The 19,952-nt window shown below is 44.7% G+C and overlaps 1 protein-coding gene across 1 annotated transcript in view; it reads right to left on the minus strand.

Annotated features, from left to right (window-relative positions):
• Nucleotides 1-1,381: 1,381 nt before the first annotated feature.
• The window catches only part of LOC136620373 (squalene synthase-like), a 59,949-nt gene continuing 41,378 nt past the window's right edge, over nt 1,382-19,952 (minus strand). The window contains exons 7-8 of the mRNA XM_066595106.1: nt 13,358-13,510; nt 1,382-1,611 (exon numbers count right to left, since the gene is read on the minus strand). Of these exons, the coding sequence (XP_066451203.1) occupies nt 1,429-1,611; nt 13,358-13,510 (336 nt within the window). The 3' untranslated portion in view covers nt 1,382-1,428. The remainder of the gene's footprint in view (nt 1,612-13,357; nt 13,511-19,952) is intronic.

Genomic DNA, 19,952 nt, shown 5'->3' on the forward strand with positions numbered 1-19,952 from the left:
AAATAACTTACACAAATGGAAGCTCAATATAAATAATGATTAAAAAAATATATATATACACACAAAGGGTATTCTGACTGGTACTGCTGGAATCGAGACAGAGTGTAGCTAATATTGTAATACACAACTCAAGTACCAGTCGCCTTATACGTTTATGTAGAGGCAGAATTGGTGGCCAATAATTTACATCTAAATTGCTCAAAAAGCCAAAAAAAAAACCTGGTTGAAGACCCTCATTAATATCTAACTTTTAATCTAACAACCCCTCCCCCTTTTTTCCCCAACGTAGTAATGTCCTCGGGGGTCAGGGGAGACTATGGCGGACGTAGGGGCTGATATTGTGATGCACAATTCAAGTCCTGTGTCCCTATAGGTTTATGAAGAGACAGAATTGATGCGAAGCACATTTAAATCTGGCCGAGCGACGAACCCCCAACGATCAACTCCTAATGGCCTGGCCAGAGAATTGGTCATCAGTTGAAAAAAGCCCAGACTACCCTACAAAGGCAGTGTAATAGCTTGTTGGTTATTTTGCCAAGAAGTTCATAATGATGGCAGTGTTCTCTCCCTGCCCTTTGATATGGATTATTTCCAAGGTCACTTTGTTCTCCGCTGCATCATCTTTTGTTTCTGTTTGTCACTTTTACAAATTGTTCCTAAGTCAACTAAATGAATTAAAAAACAAGCCCTCATATAGGTATGTAGATGGGGGGAAAAAAACTATGAAGATGGAGGAAGGACCAATGCAACTACGGCGCCACCTATTAGAAGGCAGTATTCCTGCAAGTCAATGTCTGACCTTTTAACATCACTATAAGCCAAAGCCCCTGGAGTCTCCCTCCAGAAGGATAAGATCACTAAGTACAGACCAGCATGAGATATATGCTTGCTGACGTGAGGCATTTTTGTGTTAAAACCGCCTTGCATCACTTGTGGCAATTAGCGATCCTCTGGAACAGTTGACGGCCATGGCAGAGGATCACGGAGTGTTTCTCATGGTTTCAATTGGAAACTCGTGTCGCATCCATGCGCTTCTAGGAGGTGCTGCGATGCTTTGCTGGCCCTATTAAAAAGAATGGGTGATGCAAGGGCACAGACAAAGATACAGCATGCTGAAGTCTTTTTCCTGACGCAATGCGATCTATTGAAAAAAAGGGATTCATATTTGTATGAGATCTGAGGGTCTTGCAACGCCCAAATCTTGCGGGATTTTCTCAGCCGTGTGAAAGATTTTGCATATTCAAGTAATTCCGACATTGTTTTTTCGCCACATATTGTACTTCATTTAGGTGGTAAAAATAGACCAATAGAATGTGTATATTTATTAAAAGCGCCAACATTGGGGAAAAAAAACACTAACCCCTACCATATTGATGTGTGATAGTATCTTGTCCCAGGTCACTGGCCCGTGTGCACCTACTCCAAGGCCTATAAACTGCTCAGATACTGCCAGCTGAGGACGGCCAACAGCACAGCACATGGCAGATAAATGAGAGAGAAACCATGACGGGACACCAGGGGGCCGTCCGACAGACACAACTTCTGGATGGTGGAGACAATGTTCTGTGTGCGTCCAGCAGAGGGGTCTGACGCGGGGATCTTCTGGTTGATCTGAGGGGAAAACAAAGACAAATATAGCAGATTAAAGGGAAGCTAAAAACGTAAACTACATGGAAGTGATTTATAGTCTACCCTTGGGTTGACCACATAACACTTCAGCCTTCGCTCCAGCCTTGCCCTATATTCTGAACATTACTTTGCGCACATCTGTTGTACATCTTTACATTTAGACAGGGGGCTTGCATAGAATAGTTTTATTTAGTTTTCATTCTGTTTAAATTCTTCAAGGGATGAACATTAACTTTAGTGTGAGGGCCAAAACCAGAGGAACCAGTACTTCACCTAGAACATACACTAAATGGTCACTTTATTAGAGAACCTCATCAGGTAGAACATTAGGACTCCTTTGGATTTTAGAACCACAGAAATTTGATATTTGCAGATGGACGCCACAACAGAGGACCCAGGACAGCATCTTTTATTATTTGAACACATTTACACTTTTTTTTTAACATCTGAACTGTAGTAGTCAGCGAGTATTGTCCTTCCCGCTCCTGAAAATAAGATTCGGGTGCCGGTGGGGGGCGGGGGAATATCTCTCTCTCCCCCCCCCCCCCGCTTCCTCCTGCTCACTCCCGCAACACACCCCTCACCCCCGCCGGCACCCGAATCTTTTCTCACGAGCGGGCAGGTACTCGCTAGGGAAAATACTCACTCGATTATTTGCCCTTAGCGAGTATGCTCGCTCATCTCTAATTGTGAAGGTTATGGACCCCTTCTTCTTTCCTACCCGGAGGATTAGGAGAGAGAGAAGACGCAAGTGATTGCGAGTGCTCACCGTGCAGCGCTGAAGTGTATGTTCCTGCTCCATGAGTGTGTACCGGTAGAGAGTTGTCGAGTGTACGTGAAAGGTGTCCGGGAACAGAGATACACAGATAACTTGGCCTGTTAAAGTCCCTCTGTCATCCTGTGTTTTCTCCCCGTCACACCACGTGTTCTTCTACACCAAGTGTATTGCCAGTGGATGTAAATTGTTCTGCACTGTTACAAGTTGTGTTACCAGTAGAGATGAGCGAGCGTACTCGGCCACGCTCCTTTTTCGCCCGAGCGCCGCGATTTTCGAGTACTTCCGAACTCGGGCGAAAAGATTCGAGGGGTGCCGTGGGTGAGTGGGGGGTTGCAGCGGGGAGTGGGGGGGGGGGGGAGAGGGAGAGAGAGAGGGCTCCCCCCTGTTCCCCGCTGCTACCCCCCGCTCCGCCACGCCTCCACCCGCCTCCCGGCGCCCCCCGAATCTTTTCACCCGAGTACGGTAGTACACAAAAATTGCGGTGCTCGATCGAGTAATTACTCGAAACGAGTAGGTTCACTCATCTCTAGTTACCAGTAAACGGCTTTACCGACCATTCCCGATTCTGCCTGTAAACTTCAACCCTGCGTGTGTGGACTCTTTCTTCCTCCTCTGTGGATTCTGGATGATGGAATAAACGGTGGCGTCAACTGTGACAAAAGGACTAAGGTAATCCACTACTGGGTTTCCCCATTTAAATAGCCTGCCCTCACTTCTTGGAAATCTCCCTGGTTACCATCTGGGTGGGAGACAGTAGTGCCACCGCAACAAGGCCCAAACTAATCCCCCCAGTCATCTTCTAGGCTGGGGCCCGCTCCTCAGATGCTGCAGAACATTAAAACTATCCCATAATTATGCACAGTTTTGACATTCTAGACATCCCAGTCCTGACAAGTGACACTTGATGTGGCAGTAATGTGGGAATGTTTTAACTTATCCAAGTGGTCATGAGAGTATTATTTCTAGAGATGAGCGAATACCAAAATGCTTGGCTCTTCGTTATTCGAGTCGAGCTTTTCTTAAAATTCGAGAAACAAACCCCATTGACTTCAATGGGAGACTCGAGTATTTGTGTATGGGACCCGCCGGTTGCCAACCTTTTTTTTTTCCTGCGGAGGGGTCAAATATGACACGTCAGCGGCGGTGAGGGGTCAAAACTGGGGCAGGGTCGAACACAGCGTGATGCTCACTCAAGTAGCGAGCACCATCGAGTATGCTAATACTCGAAGGAGCATCAAGCTCGGAAGAGTACGTTCACTCAACTCTAATTATTTCATGACACATTGTGCTTTATATGTTAGTGCAACATTCTGGTCAGGAGTTTATGTAAAAATCCTACATTTCAAAAATTAGCAATTTTTAAGCTTTGAATTTTACAACTTGTAAGACAGGTAGCACACAAGAATAAACATTTACCAAATGTCCACTCAATGCTGGAACAATTTTGTAAGATTCTTTTTTTTAATTTGTAAGAAGTCAGGAAGATTAAAGACTTTTTTTTAAAAAAGATTTTTCCTTCAAATATTGCCCCTATCCTGCTAAAGGACCATTCTGAGGTAACTTTGAGAGATCTATTAGACATCCCAATAAAACATCCCATTTTAAAAACGGTTTTCAAAACAGGAATTAAAGCAAAATGTAGAAGAAAAATGTAAAAATCAAAAAACAACTCGCATCCTGTGTGAATGTAGCCTAGCCTATTACTATCAGTGAAGAGGGATCACCGTAGGCCACTTTACATGGCAATAATTTGGCCTGTGGCTGCCATGTGCTTACTGTAATCAGCCTGTGGGATGGGGAAAGGGGGGTTCTGATGATTGAAGGAAGAAGCCCCCTCCCAGATCTCATAGATACAGTGGTATCCATTGACCGCAACATCAGTAACAGCCAACTCCCATTGAGGACACTAAAGAATCAGCTCATGAGTCCACACAGAGCAAGCTCCATTCATGTATGAGGGTTTGCCCAAGACCTTGGTGGATGTGATGTACTTGTATAACCCTGTGGCAACATTGGATAATAATAAGCTTTCTGCTGCCATCGTGTGACATCCATAACTTTACGATTCCGTCCATCCTGACAGCACATATGGAGGTTGCCATGCCTACACCATTCTTCAGATACAGAGGAGCACCTCCATGGAGTACTGGAGGAAGGATGAAAAAGATAGCTTACTAAGCGATGACGCGTGGTTCAGCACCCACTCTGCGAGCGGTGGCTGTTGTAAAATCGCCGGCCCAACTTCATATGCGTCTGCATTACTGCATATGGGCCCGACCTTCAGCAAGCAACGCGGTGGCTGGCGCAGAATGATGACATAGTGCCAAACGCTATGACGTCAGATGCACGCTCTGGCGGCATCAGCCCACCAAATTTTTGAAAAAGCGTTGTTTTGAAACCCTACAAGCTTCTCCTGCAGGATTGCAGCTCTGTGCACACCTGTTAACGCTATGGACAGCATGGAAGGCGAAAAGGGGAACCAACAAACTGAGTAGTCCACTTGGACAAAAAAAGCTTGACAGTGTGTGTTTTGTATAATAGCTTCTCCTGTTATTGCAGGATTAAACCTCAACACCAAAGCCTGATAAAAAGAGGATAAAGAAGTGTGTATTATGTATTAAAAGATTAGATGATAATGGAAAGAAGTTAATCTGTACCAACTGTATGGCAAAAACAGTCAGGGAGGAGCAGAAATCCCTAATAGATAGTCTCCGCCAAATGGTCAGGGAGGAGGTCCAAGCATTAAAAGTGGAACCAGTCTCCTAGCTGGGCCCTTCTAGGCCAGCGAAAAGGGCCCGTACTTAGGGTTATGTATCATCCATATCTGAACTATTTGAGTTAGAGTTTTCAGAGAGGAAACAGCCCTCTAAGGGTGACTACCCACTAGCGTTTTTTTTCACAGCGAAATTCGCAGCGTTTTTTTTCTCTGCAGGGGTCTATGGGACTTGTAGTGTTAAAATCGCGATCGCGCGAAATCGCGATCACAATTTTAGCTTTACATTTCCCATAGCCCAAAGACCCCTGCAAAAAAAACAAACGCTGCGAATTTCGCAGTAAACAAAACGCTAGTGGGTAGTCACCCTAATAGTCGATGACGATCAGAAATATTTTTCTAAACCAGAATATTGAGAAACTGCTGCAAACAGTTCGGAATATTATGGAGTTGGTGGACGACCAGCAACCACGTTCTGTTCAGGATGAAATGTTTGTGTGTCTAAGGTCACGTCATAAAATAGACCCTAAAACACCTCGTGACAGACGAGTGGGAAAACACTGAGAAAAGGCTGGCTATCTCCTGAGAATTTAAAGACAGACTCCTGTTTGCACCAGAAGATACAAAACTCTGGGGTGAGGTGCCCAAAGTTGACATACAACTGGCCAAAGTCATTAAAGACCTCCCTGTTATTTGGGGATGCTTCCCAGCTGAAAGATTCCATGTATAAGAGGGCAGATTTTCTCATAAAAAAATTGTGGGAGACTACATCTAGTCTGGTAGAAACGTATATAGCAGCCACCTCAGTGGCACGCTCCCATGTATCTGTGGCTCTTGCAACTAGAAACACATCTAAAACAGAGAACCTCCAGGGAGGAAATCATCAAGAGCGTGCCATTGCTCAAAATGGCCACTGGATTCCAGGCAGATGCCTCAGCAGAACCTATGCGCTTCTCTGCCAAAAACTCAGTGCTGGGAAACTCAGCAAGGCGGTTCTATGGCTTATGGCTTATGGCCTGTGCAGGAGACACTGTCTCCAAAAATTATATTGGGCTTCATCCCTTTCCAGGCGGGAGTATCTGTTTGGGCCACAGCTTGTTAAATCCTGGAAAATGTGGGGAATAAGAAGAAATTGTTAACCACCAATTTTCTTCTTAAAAAAGAATCCTTACTTTCGCTACCGATATTCTACCGCCCAGGAGCAGGGAAGATAACTGACAGTTCTCTGCAGTGAGCCTATCTCACAGGCTCACCACAGAGCAGCACGGCAAAATCGCGTGCCACGATTTGAGTCCCGTGAGCGGAGAATCGCTATGATTCTCTGCTCGTGGACAGGGGGCTGCACTTTCTATAGCAATGCTATGGAAAGCATACACAGCCTTACTCACGTCTGGATTATTGCCACGAGTAATGCAATGCAAGAGCTCTCGTGGACAGGAGCCCTTATTGGACTTCCTGTGGACTCCATCTTGGAAATCTGAGGTCTTAAGGGGGTTGAGAATCTTCGTGGATATAGGGGTGTTCCCATCTGAGACACCCCGTGAAGCAAGTACTTCACTGTAATTATTCTCATTGATCTATCACCTGGAGCGCTGGGGTATTTTCATGGTTTGACTATTGTTTACTTTTAGAGATGAGCGAACGTACTCGTCCGAGCTTGATGCTCGTTCGAGTATTAGCGTTTTCGAGATGCTCGTTACTAGAGGCGAGCACCACGCGATGTTCGAGTTACTTTCACTTTCATCTCTGAGACGTTAGCACGCTTTTCTGGCCAATAGAAAGACAGGGAAGACATTACAACTTCCCCCTGCGACGTTCAAGCCCTATACCACCCCCCTGCAGTGAGTGGCTGGCGAGATCAGGTGACACCCGAGTATATAAATCGGCCCCTCCCGCGGCTCGCCACAGATGCATTCTGACATAGCTCAGGGAAAGTGCTGCTGATGGTGGAGCTGCTATAGGGAGAGTGTTAGGAGTGATTTTAGGCTTCAAAAACCCCAACGGTCCTTCTTAGGGCCACATTTGACTGTGTGCAGTACTGTTGAGGCTGCTTTTTGCAGTGTTGCACATTTTTTTTTTTTTGTATATCGGCCGTGCAGAGCATTGCGTCCTCAGTCTGCAGTAATTTTACATAGTCTAGGGCCAGTAGTGGTGAGGCAGGGACAGTGGAAGAGATATACAGTCTATATAGGCAGTGGGCTTTTCCAAAGCAATTTGGGGGAAAAAAAAATCTATTTGGGCTGCCCTTGACCGTCCTCAGTGTACTGCGTCTCTGCTGGGGGTAGTTGTCCTAATTGATACGCAGCCAGCTAAGTGTTACAGCAGGCTTGCGCAAAATTCTTTTCTGGCTCTGCGTTCACATCACCGCTGTCATCCTGTCCAGAGGGAAACAGTCTGCAGTAATTTTACATAGTCCAGGGCCAGTAGTGGTGAGGCAGGGACAGTGAAAGAGATATACTGTCTATATAGGCAGTGGGCTTTTCCAAAACATTTTGGGAAAAAACTTTCTATTTGGGCTACCTGTGATTGCCTCAGTGTACTGCGTCTGTGCTGGGGGTAGTAGTCCTAATTAATACGCAGCCAGCTAAGTGTTACAGCAGGCTTGCGCAAAATTCTTTCCTGGCTCTGCTCTGCGTTCCGTAAGCGAAGTCAGCCTCCAACCACAGGCCAATAAGCGGCACATTTAATTACAGCGTTCTGTTTCTGCACTACTGGTAATACACCATCCTGAGGGGTAGGGGTAGGCCTAGAGGACGTGGACGTGGACGCGGGCGAGGACGCGGAGGCCCAAGTCAGGGTGTGGGCACAGGCCGAGCTCCTGATCCAGGTGTATCGCAGCCGACTGCTCTGCTGTCCAGGGCACTGCAATGGGATATATTTTTGTACCGCCAGTGGGTTCCAGGGAGCCATCCATGCTGTTGGTCCACACGGACCTCACATTAGGGAGTTGTACCTGCCTGTGTCTATGTATTAAAAACCCCGGTCTGACTGGGGCATGCAGTGTGGGCCAAAGCCCACCTATATTTTATCTGACGTTACCTCAGCTGTGCAGGGCAATGCAATGGGATATATTTATGTACCGCCGGTGGCTTCCTGGCACCCACCCATGCTGTCGGTCCACACGGAGTTGTAACTGCATGTGTCCACTTCTAAAGAACCCCAGTCTGACTGGGGCATGCAGTGTGGGCCGAAGCCCACCTGCATTAAACCTGACGTTACCTCAGCTGTGATGGGCAATGCAATGGGATATATTTGGGTACCGCCGGTGGGTTCCAGGGAGCCACCCATGCTGTGGGTGCACACGGAATTCCCATTGCGGAGTTGTACCTGCCTGTGACTATTTATAAAAAAACGCGGTCTGACTGGGCCTGCAGACACCTTGACAGAATGAATAGTGTGTGGCACATAGGTTCCCCATTGCTATGCCCACGTGTGCAGCTCCTGATGGAGGTGGCACAGGATTGGATTTCTCATTGCTTCTGTACAGCATTGTGGGCTATCGCCCCGCCCCTTTTAAAGAGGGTCGCTGTCTAGCCATGCCAACCCTCTGCAGTGTGTGCCTGCGGTTCCTCCTCATGGCAGACGCACTTATAAATAGACATGAGGGTGGTGTGGCATGAGGGCAGCTGAAGGCTGCGCAGGGACACTTTGGTGTGTGCTGTGGACACTGGGTCGTGCAGGGGGGGGGGGTTGGGCAGCATGTAACCCAGGAGAAGTGGCAGCGGAGTGTCATGCAGGCAGTGATTGTGCTTTGTTGGAGGTAGTGTGGTGCTTAGCTAAGGTATGCATTGCTAACGAGGGCTTTTCAGAAGTAAAAGTTGTTGGGAGGGGGGGGGCCCACTCTTGCCGCTATTGTGGCTTAATAGTGGGACCTGGGAACTTGAGATGCAGCCCAACATGTAGCCCCTCGCCTGCCCTATCCGTTGCTGTGTCGTTCCCATCACTTTCGTGAATTGCCCAGATTTTCACAAATGGAAACCTTAGCGAGCATCGGCGAAATACAAAAATGCTCGGGTCGCCCATTGACTTCAATGGGGTTCGTTATTCGAAACGAACCCTCGAGCATCGCGACATTTTCGTCCCGAGTAACGAGCACCCGAGCATTTTGGTGCTCGCTCATCTCTATTTACTTTCCTTTCATAAGCAGGCATACCAGACTAGGGAGCAGAAAGGCAAGAGGCAAAACAGATAGATGGTCCTACCCTAAAGGAGGCAAGCGTAAAGGCCCACTTACACAGAGTGCTGATCGTTTAAAGATAGCTCAAATGACAGTTTGAGTGACAGCTTTGAGCGATCATTTTGCTTAAACTATTAAGGAGCCACTCAGCTACTTAATATCTTATTAACGTGCAAATAAAGCCTTTAGCTGAAAGCAGTTAATAGACAGAGGGCTCTTATCTGCATCTCCTTTGTTCTGCGACGGGAAACAATGCTATCAGCACTCCCCGCAGAGAACTCAGCGTGCGGTCCTGATAAGACCGCACAACGATTTTTAGGTTGACCGGAACTTAATGATCAGCTAGCAGTGCACGATGGCTGCACATTTAGATGCAACGATTATCACTCAAACGATTGCTTTTTAGCGATTTTGCGCGATCATTGCTCCATGTAAATGGGCCTTAAGGGCTCCCTTTTTACCCCCAGGACAGCCCGAACCCAGATAAGGATAGAGGGCCCGTGCAGGGTAGGTTCTCTAAGTTCTCAGGGACATGGAACCAGATAACTAGGAATCCCTGGGTTCTGCAGATAATATCCCTGGGGTACAGGATAGAGTTCTCCTCTCTTCCCCCTCAACACATTTTTTAGTTGCACCAAACCGGTCTCCTTTTCAAGACAGATTGGAGCAGGGGATTCGGGATTTAATACATTATACCAGTTTCTTTACAGGAACAGTTTTTTGGTTATTACTCTCCTCTATTTTTGGTTACTAAGCCCAACTGTTCATTCCAAAACACTTAAACTCAGATTTATTGATTAAGGAATTTTAAAATGAAGTTAAAAATGGAAGCCATTAGGTCCACAATTACCATGTACAATCAGGGCAGCGTCAGGTGCACGATTGGTCTTAAAGATGCCTACTACCATATTGCCATCCACCCGACATGCCAAAAATATTTCAAATTTGCAGTTAAAATGGATTAAAAAATTGTGTACTTTCAGTTTGTCTGTCTGCCTTTTAGTATATCTTCTCCTAGAATTTTTTTTTTTACAAGGTAATGATTGAGCGAATTGGCTTTTTCAGAGTTACAGGAATTAAAAGCATTCCTTATCTTGAGGATTTTCTAATTGTTTTGAACAGCTTGAACTCTATGGAGTCACCAGGGACAGACAATAGGCCTCATGTCCATGGGATAATTAATATTTAAAATCCGCAGCGTTTTTCCCGCACGCGGATCCGCGCCCCATAGGGATGCATTGGACACCCGCAGGTAGTTAAATACCTGCAGATGTCATTTTTCCCTTCAGGCGCAGATCCTCGTGCGGGAAAAAAAACGCGACATGCTCCATTTTCATGCAGGTCTCCCGTGGGGACGGCTCCCATAGGCTTCTATTGAAGCCTATGGAAGCCGTCCGGATCCGCGGAACACCGGTACCTGAATTAAAACTTACCTGTCCGGCCACTGTGGATCTTCCCTCCGTCGCAGCCAGATCTTCCTTCTTCGGCCCGGCTGATGTGCCCGGCGCATGCGCGCGGCACACTGCCGGCGTGCCGAGCACATCTGCCGGGCCAAAGAAAGAAGATCCGGCCGCGATGGAGGCAAGATCCGCAGCGTCTGGACAGGTAAGTAAATTCTTATTTTTAGGCCTCATGTCCGCGGGAAAGGAGGGACCCGCTGCGGGATTCTGCATGGAGAATCCGCGGCTGGCCTGATTTTCCCTGTGGACATGAGGCCTTAAACTACTGTTCAAGTTGGGCTAGCTTGTCAACCTTCAGAAATCCAGCCTAAAACCAGACTCAAAAGATTTTTCTTGGGGCTCTCAATTACTCCAAAAGGTTACTCCTATTTGCCTGAAAAAAAAGGGGGAAGATATTATCTTTTCTCTCCTCTTCCTGTCCCAGCGGGGTCAGAGGGCAACCTCCATGTGTGCAGTCATTATGGACTCATTGAAGAGGGATTAACGGTAAAATTAATCCTAGTTTTCCTGTTGATGACCTGCTGTGAGGGCCTGCTATTTAGTGGGATGAGCTGTACGTTCTGTTGGTACCATTTTGGAGTACATCTAAAACTCTTTGTTCCATAGGTACCAGCTGCAGATCTGCACACAGATTTAGCCTAGTTTCATGGGGCAAATCTGCTAGCGATTGCTCAACACAGATCCTTTGTTAAGTGACAGGCAAGTTTTTTTACCGTGACGCGAAGTTAAAAATCTGCACCACATAATCTACAACCTAGATTCTGATTCAAGTGAATGGAACACTTACTTGCATAATTGCACGTCAAATCCCTGCTGAAATCTGCCGCGTGAACATGGTCTAATATTATGGTCCATCTTTTTAACATAGGCAATCAATATCTGATGGGAGGGGGTCCAACTGCTGGCCCCTCTACCCCTGGTATGAAGCTGCTGCATCCTTGTCATGTTTACCAGGAACATATAGGAGAGGTACCCCAAAAGAAACAGGGATCATCTTCTGGTTGGATGCGGTATTACAGGCGACCTATTGTAAGGTAAAGGTTTCTGGAGCCCTTCTGAGGCGGTATGCCAAATCATGTTGAGAGAAAAAAAAAACACTGGAGCTGAACGCAACCTTTGACAGTTTTTGCCTATCTTGTGATAATCGATTCATATAACCAGTGAAATAAAAAGGTAAACAATGCTCATTAGTTTCTTGTGAGAGACATTGTGCACCCAGGATTTGTAACGCAGGACCAAAAATAGTCAGCCAAAGCTTTTAATTTAAAGTTTTATAAAGCTTGTGTCGTGATGTACGGAGAAAACCTCCCGATTTCTGGCCAAGAGGTCAGTGATTCTTCCATCATGACAACGCACCTCCCCACACAGAGCTGAGGGTTAGACAATTTTTGATGAAAGGCGACATGACACCCCTGCCTGACCATCTGTATTCATCTGATGTCGCTCAGGGTGACTTCTTTTTAAAAGGAAAGGAAAACATTTTGCTGATGTTGAAGATGTGGAACAGAAGGGGAAAAAAAGAGCTTTGAGCATTTTTACATTTGTACATTTCGAAATTTCCGTCTCCTTCAAAAGGCTCTCCATTTGAAGCGATACATCTTTTTAAATAGATTTTTATAAATGAATTCCTGTTTTTTCAGATACCCCCTGTCGTGCCTTTGGCAGTCTTTGTTTAGTAAGATTGTCTGCACTGTATAATGTATTATGGGATTGGTTTATTTCTGGCATTACTACCATAGTTGGACTTTATGTTAGGGCTCCATCTAGTGGGCATTTACATACTGAGCCTTAGTCTATTTTGTCCTCTGGGGGATGTTGTATCTTTTACCCATGACCTCGGTGACATCAGCTCAGCCCAAAGTAGCCATTTTCTGGTACATTCTCTTCATGTCTGGACTGCTCTAGCTACCCTCTGGAAATCTTCATTATCCAGGCTCACAGTGGCATCGTTGGTATGTCAGAACTTCTACCTGATGTCATACTCTTACATCCTGTGTATATTATATTTCCCGTTCCTTGATTATACCCTTTTTATAGTTTCTAGTATTATGTGTGTTATTCAGATAGCATAGCAAGTGTCCTAGTGTATCCGTGTGCACACTTATTTCTCATGGCTGTATTACATGCTGCCTGTCTTCTCACATATGTAATGTATTCTATGTCCTGCTATGTCAGTGTACATTGTTAAGTGCATTATTTCTTTTTTCACAGTTTTACCTCTACCTTGCAATAAAGTTGAAAGCAGACGTTGCTCCATCATTATTGTGTTGCAGGGAAGGTTATCTGCCTGTCTACTTATGCTCCACTCATAGGGAGGACAGTACACCCCCTTAAACAAATGTGGCCGTGCCTGGTACTGCAACTCAGTACCCTGTATTAGACGGAGTAGCAGTACCTGGCACAGCCACATCTGTATATAGGGTGCTGTGCCCAGATAAACAATGAAAGGAACACAGTACTCGCTGGAGCGCCACAGCTGCTTCATTCAGCTGATTGGCCATGGATTCCCACTAATCAGATATCAATCTTTATTGTGAATGCCCCTTGTGTGCAGCTCCTCATATGCCGTGATGTAGAGAAGCTGAATACACAGCACTTACCTCATTCACATACTGGTACATGATGGCTCTGACCGCCTGTATGTTGGTGGCATCCATCATCAGCGTCACCATCTGTCCTCTGCGGATCTTCACCACTCCCTTAAATACCTGATGATTGTTGTAGCAGGCGGCTAGTGTGGCGACAGCCATGACCTGAAGGCACAGGGAGGCAGCGCTTAGTGTAAGGTCATTAGCAGAAGGGATAGCATGGATAGGGAGGTAGATAGATATGAGGGTGGAGATATAGGGAAGTGCAGAACTGGGGAGAGCTTTGTTGAGGACAACAAGTTGTAAATAGTATTATATAGTGTAGCGAGCGGCCCAGAGAGGAGGCGGCGGTGCAGCGAGCGGCCCAGGGATGGAAGCACCAATGCCTCATTTAGGATTGGAGAAGGGACAGTTTAGTAAGGTGTTGCAGTTGTCAAGATGAGAATGGATCAGGGCCACAGTAAGTATTTTTGCTGTTTTAGCAGTAAGGAAACGGCAGATTCTATATAAGTTTTTAGGTGCAAGTGACACAAGTGCTTGACTCAAAACTTTCCTTCGCTCCTTTTATTCAAATATAACCCCAAGAGAGTGTGCTGGTTAGGAGTTATGGTGGCATCACACACAGAAATTGTTAAAAAAATTGTAGATCAATGTATCAGTTAATTGATTTCTATTAGATTGTAGACTAGAAAGATATAGCATGATGCTGGTATAAGTAGTGAAGGGGTTAAACGAAACCTTTTCTATACCAGTGAATGGTACGGATAGAGACAGACAAAAGATAAGACTCCCAGACCCCTCTTGCATTCCTTTTCACTGAATTCATGATGGTTTCTTTGTATGTTATAGTTACACCTTAAAAGGTGTAACTTATGTTCACCCCTTCCAATCCACTGTCTGACGTCTGAAGACATTCTGATTGAAGGCTGTACAGCTCCGATATCGGAAGACATACAGCAGGCGGGCCAGTCGGGCATCCTGTCTGAAACAGTGACGTTTTTTTCCGAACTAGCCTGAGAATTTAGAAGCCCTTCCAGATGTGTAGCAAGTATAACAATTGTTAAACTTTTATTCTCTCTTCTTCTGTATACTTTAGTTTTAGTAGAATTTACAATGTGTATTGTAAATGAGAAGCAAATATAGACGAATTGGTTGTCAAGGGGCAATAGCAGTAGTCTATGTAAGGCCATAGCCATTGTGTGAAGGCTACAGGAAAGAATTACTCCATGCAGCATGTAAAATAGAAAGGAGATGATGTCATGGGACAGAGGGGTGTCCAGGAATGTTACTTCTGCTCTTCCTACTACTTTTTTTTCTTTGATATTGTGTTATAGAGTAACTAAGAATATATAAAGAGAGCAGCCACCTACTAACATATTTTAATATTTGTATTATTGTCTTATACTGCATGAAGTGAATGTGTGAGTGATACATGGGTACTGACCTCTTGGACACATTAAAGACCAACCTCGGTGTGCGGGTTGTTTTCGGACAAGACCCTTGATTGTGTTCAATGTTCACAGGCCCTACTCGGAAAGGCAACAAGGAGTCTTTGTGTATATAGTGAAGCACTGATTCTGGTCAGGACCCTTTGCATTTCTGCTGTATATTTCAGTGGCCAAAGGCTTGTTTTATGGTGCTTGTCTTTTAAATCAACGTCAAGAACATAATTACTAACAATGAGAAATACAAACTGTAAGGCATTCTCCTGTGCATGTCTCTGTTATCAATGTCAGGAAGTCCTTGAAGGAGTTAAGAAGTACATGCACAAGTTAAATTCTGACTATGTCAAATGGGAAAAGAAATATGGGTTTAAAAACAAATTAGAAGTCCCTAGTTGTAAAAATGATGTGATAAAATACCGACAAAATCAGCTAAAGATCAGCAGAAATACGGATTATCCGCTGCTGAAACCTGGTTAAAAGAAGCCTCAAACTGTCACGCCCATATAAAAAATAGACCCCCGACAGTTTCATGAACAATTTAGAGGGTTAATGAGGAGTTATAAATTGAATGAAAAAATAGAGAGCAGCTAGAAAAATTATAGGGCCAGATTTAAGTTCTGTAGAAGGAAATTGGAATGGGAGGTGAGGGGAGGAGATGGTAGACCCCTTCCATAGGATAATCAGGGAGAGAGAGATGATCCTAATTCTGTATATAATCAACCAGTAAAGAATGTGTTTGTAAGTGGAGTAAAGAAGGACATAGGAGGTTATATAATGAAATATATGGTTACCCTTAGGATGGGATCATACAGGAGGTTTTGGAATATGCAAAATGCGCAGAAAGGTTTACAAAGAAAAGGGTGAGAAAGTGTGAGTTTTTATACAGGGAGAAGAATGTGATACGATGGTTCAGGAGAATCAGAAAGGTCATTGGACAGCGAGAGGACATGGAAATAGAGGCAGAGGAAGAAGCAGAGGTGGGATGCAGCTCAGGGATTTAAAGGTGTGTTGGAATTATGGGAAATCTGGTGATTTTGCCCGAGAATGTCCTGAGAAACATTGTTCTTAGGCACCTTGGGGAGAATGACAAGGAGAGGTCGATGTACAACACTTGGAGGATCTTTTGGCAATTTCTACTTTGCCCCAGATTGTTCTCCACGTGAATGAGTGGATAATTACTTTCCAGGTGGACCCATAGCAACAGACCCAGAGACAAATAAGCCTGTGAAATGTCAGATTATATGGTCTGATGAGATGAGATGATATGACAAAATTAAGTATGCCTTCACAAGAGTACCTCAGGGCTATTGTGAATCTCCAACAATTTTCTCCCAGGCTATGTCAGCAAACTTAGCCCAGTTCCAGCCTCCTAGAGGTAGTCAGCTACTACTGCATGTTGATGACACACTGCTAGCAGCAGACTGTCAGGAGAATTGTAGGGAGGACACAACCGCACTCGAGGTTTCTCTATGAGCAAGGCCATAAAGTAAACAGGGAAACATTCCAATACTGTCAGCAAACTTAAATATTTGGAGTATAATCTGTCAGATGAAGGTCAAGCAATTCTGGAGGTCCCAAAACCACAAACAAACAGTGTCCTTTTTGGGAATGATGAACTTCTGCAGAGCCTGGATCCCAAATTATGTATCTCTGACAACACTTCTTACCAGATTCATCTATGATGAACCTCTGGCTGCAACTGACAGGATCCAGTGGGATGCACCCTCTGAGGAAGGCTTTGTCAGAATAAAACAGATGGTGGGCACGTGAGTTCGGGGGCTGCCAAACTACAACAAGCCCTTTGTGCTAACTGTTGACTCAAGGGAAGGATATATGACCTCTTTGTTAACTCAGGAACATGGTGGGAAACAGACGGCTAGCATACTACTTTTCCAGACTAGATCCTACCCTGCATACAAGCGGTAGTAGCGGCAGCTGAAGCAGTCAGATCTTCTGGTACTATAGTGCTGTTCCCCCACTCACACTGAAAGTACCGCACGCAGTTGGTTATACTCATATCTCAGTCCTTCCAGACATCCCTCCTGCATGACACCATTGCTCTTACAGACACACCTGACAATTAAAGGGTGTACTACACTCAATCCATCTACCTTGCTGCATATTTCTTAAGACGGTGCTCCACACAACTGTCTAGCAGAGATGGCACATAAGGTGTTACCCAGAACAGATCTGCAAGATATACCTCTTGCAGATGCTGAATACACTCTCTTTGTAGATGGCTTGTCCTGAAAGAACTTTGATGGCACCAATGTGACTGCATGCTGTGGTTACACTAGAAGAGACCATAATAGCTGGGTCCTTGCCAAAGCACTACTCTGCACAGGCAGCAGAATTGGTAGCTCTTACTAAGGCCTGTCAGTGGGCACAGGGTAAGAAGGTCACCATTTACACCAATAGCCAATTGGCCTTTTCCACAACAATTGAAAAACAGAGGGATGGTCACCTCCACAGGGAAAGACATAAACCATAAAAAGAAAGACATAAAAGATTTAATCTTACTGTTACTTAATGCTATACAATTGCCTAAACAACTTGCAACCTGTAAATTTCAGGACATACAGTACTAGAAACCAGGATCCTGTCTCTTTAGGGAACAGCAGGGCCAATGAGGCTGCTAAAACAGCCTCATTAACACCACTAATGCATGTGTCAGAAACACCAATGTTAGACATGCAAATACTCAAAGACATGCAAGCACATGCCCCAGCAGAAGAAATAAAACATTGGGTAGACAATGGAGCTGTACAAAAAGATTACAACTCATCTTACCTAAATCTTTATTCAGACATGCAGCGGTTTTGAGCCATGGCCTGTCTAATGTCTCAACAGGGGGTGTGGTAGCACTCATATCTAAGGTATTCACAGCCTATGGGTTTACAAACTACTCTAAAAAAATGTTTGTTTGTCTTGTATTATTTGTGCTAAAAACAATGCAGAAGGGATTATAAGACCAAGGAGGAGACACTTTCCTACACCTCAGTATCCCTTCCAACACATTTGTATGGACTATATGGAATTGAACAAATATGAAGGTAAGAAATACTGCCTAGTGATCATAGATGCTTTACGCAAATGGGTAGAAGTATTTCCCACAAGTCAACCAGACACCTCTACAGTGGCGAAAGCATTATTAAAGGGAAATACCTAGATTTGGGATTCCAGAACGGATCTATAGTGATAGCAGGACACATTTTGTAAATAAGATAATCACTAAGCTAGGAGAAATACTTTACAAAGACTAAAAAAAAAATTACTGTGCATATCACCCCAAGTCAGCAGGGATGGTAGAAAGACATAATGGAATCTTAAAGAATAAATTGAAAAGGTTATGGACCAGATAGGCAGGAATTGGGTATATTGCCTTCCCTTGGCAGTACTCAGCATGCACATTACACCTAACAAGGAAGGGTTAAGTCCATTTGAAATGTTGTATGGGAAACCATATAGAATACCTCAATTTAGGGTGATCAGGACAGATGAAGAAGCAGATCAAACTCTTGCTGAGTATAAGGCTAAATTGTTACATTCTAACACTGCTCCAGAGGAACCAGTACATCTGGAAGAGAAATTGATGCCAGGTGATTGGGTCCTAAATCAAGGTTATAAAGGAAAAGAATTGGAAGACTCCCAAGTGAGAAGGACCCTGCCAGCTACTCCTGACCACTCCCACTGCAATAAAGATTGCTGAAAGGTAGACCTGGATTCACCAATCTCACTGTAAAAAAGGTAACACAGGCAGAGCAGGGACAGTGTGCTGAGGGGGTTCCAGTTCAGTCCGCTACAACGGGAGGGGAGGGGGGCACATTATGTGGTCCCCATCTCAACTCGTGGAAGAAATTCACAGCCCTTACCCCTGGACCTGCTCAGTAAGGACAAAATGACAGGAATAGAATTTCTTTTTGGAGTATTGGTGAATATGAGGAACACTATTGATGACAGCCCTGAATTTGTCAGAGGTCATCATATTTACCCTGATCCTACATGACTGGATGATGCTGGTAGAGCTCTGAATTTAACTTTTATAGAAGGAGTGACCAGTACCATTTTGGTAGATATGTGTCAGATGAGGGACTTGTTGGCATTGCACACAAAGGAATAAGGCATGGCTAGATGCTTTCCTGGCTAGATAGTACTCTTAGTTAGGCCACATCCCTGGCGGCCATTTTAGTACCTGCTGTTATACCTTCGCCGCCACCCAAGCGCCATCTTGGCTTCTCACCTCCCATAGATGTACCTTTTACCTAGCATCCTAATGCTTGCACTGATTGTAGTACACAACACCAGTGATTATTGCCTTCTGTGAATTGCGTAGGAATAGTCAGAACCCTCCATCCTGTGTCCTCTGTGTCTTGATATGTTGTCTATCTTAAGTGTGTGTTATAAGATAGGGTTTTTTTAAATTCAGAGCCGCATCAAGGATTTATAAATGAACAGTACTCACATAGCTGAGTGCCCCATCTTTATTGGGAAAGTGCGCAAGCAGACAATGTTTCAACTGACTATACCAACAATCAACACCCACAATCTTTAAATACAAACAGATAAAAGTTAAACCAATCACCAGCTAATAAAATTCACCCAATAGGATGGAATCTGTCCCATTAGAACCATTACCTAAAGTGCACGTGCGCAAAGATATACAAAAAGTATCAGCATTACTAGACTATTAACTTACAGCCGCACTGTCCGTTCGTGGCATCCCCACGTCCGAAGTGCGCCTGTGCGGGATACCTCTGAACAACCGCGGTAGCGGGTTCATGCCCTTCATCAAAATGGAAGCTAGTGTACAGGAAAAGTTTACCACACATGCGTGAGGAGTCAATCATGCTCCCGCGATACTGGTCATTTAATACATAGAACCCAGAGGTGTTATACCACTAGTGCAATGGAACTAATATAGAACAGGACACTTGCACAACTGAGATCTTGCCCTTCGCATACAAAATGGCAGAATCAAAACAAAAATGAAATTAAAAAAAAAAAAAAAAAAAAAAAGTCAGTCCACAAGCTTTGCTTATACCGACGGGGACGCCACACAGATCTTGGTGAATTCTGAAACTGATGATTTGTTTTTCAGTACTCCAGATCTCAAATTACTTATGAGCAAGTATGAATCTTTAACTAAGCACCTTATCTCCCTG

Source organism: Eleutherodactylus coqui, chromosome 1 (genome assembly GCF_035609145.1).
Source record: "Eleutherodactylus coqui strain aEleCoq1 chromosome 1, aEleCoq1.hap1, whole genome shotgun sequence".
Taxonomy (NCBI): domain Eukaryota; kingdom Metazoa; phylum Chordata; class Amphibia; order Anura; family Eleutherodactylidae; genus Eleutherodactylus; species Eleutherodactylus coqui.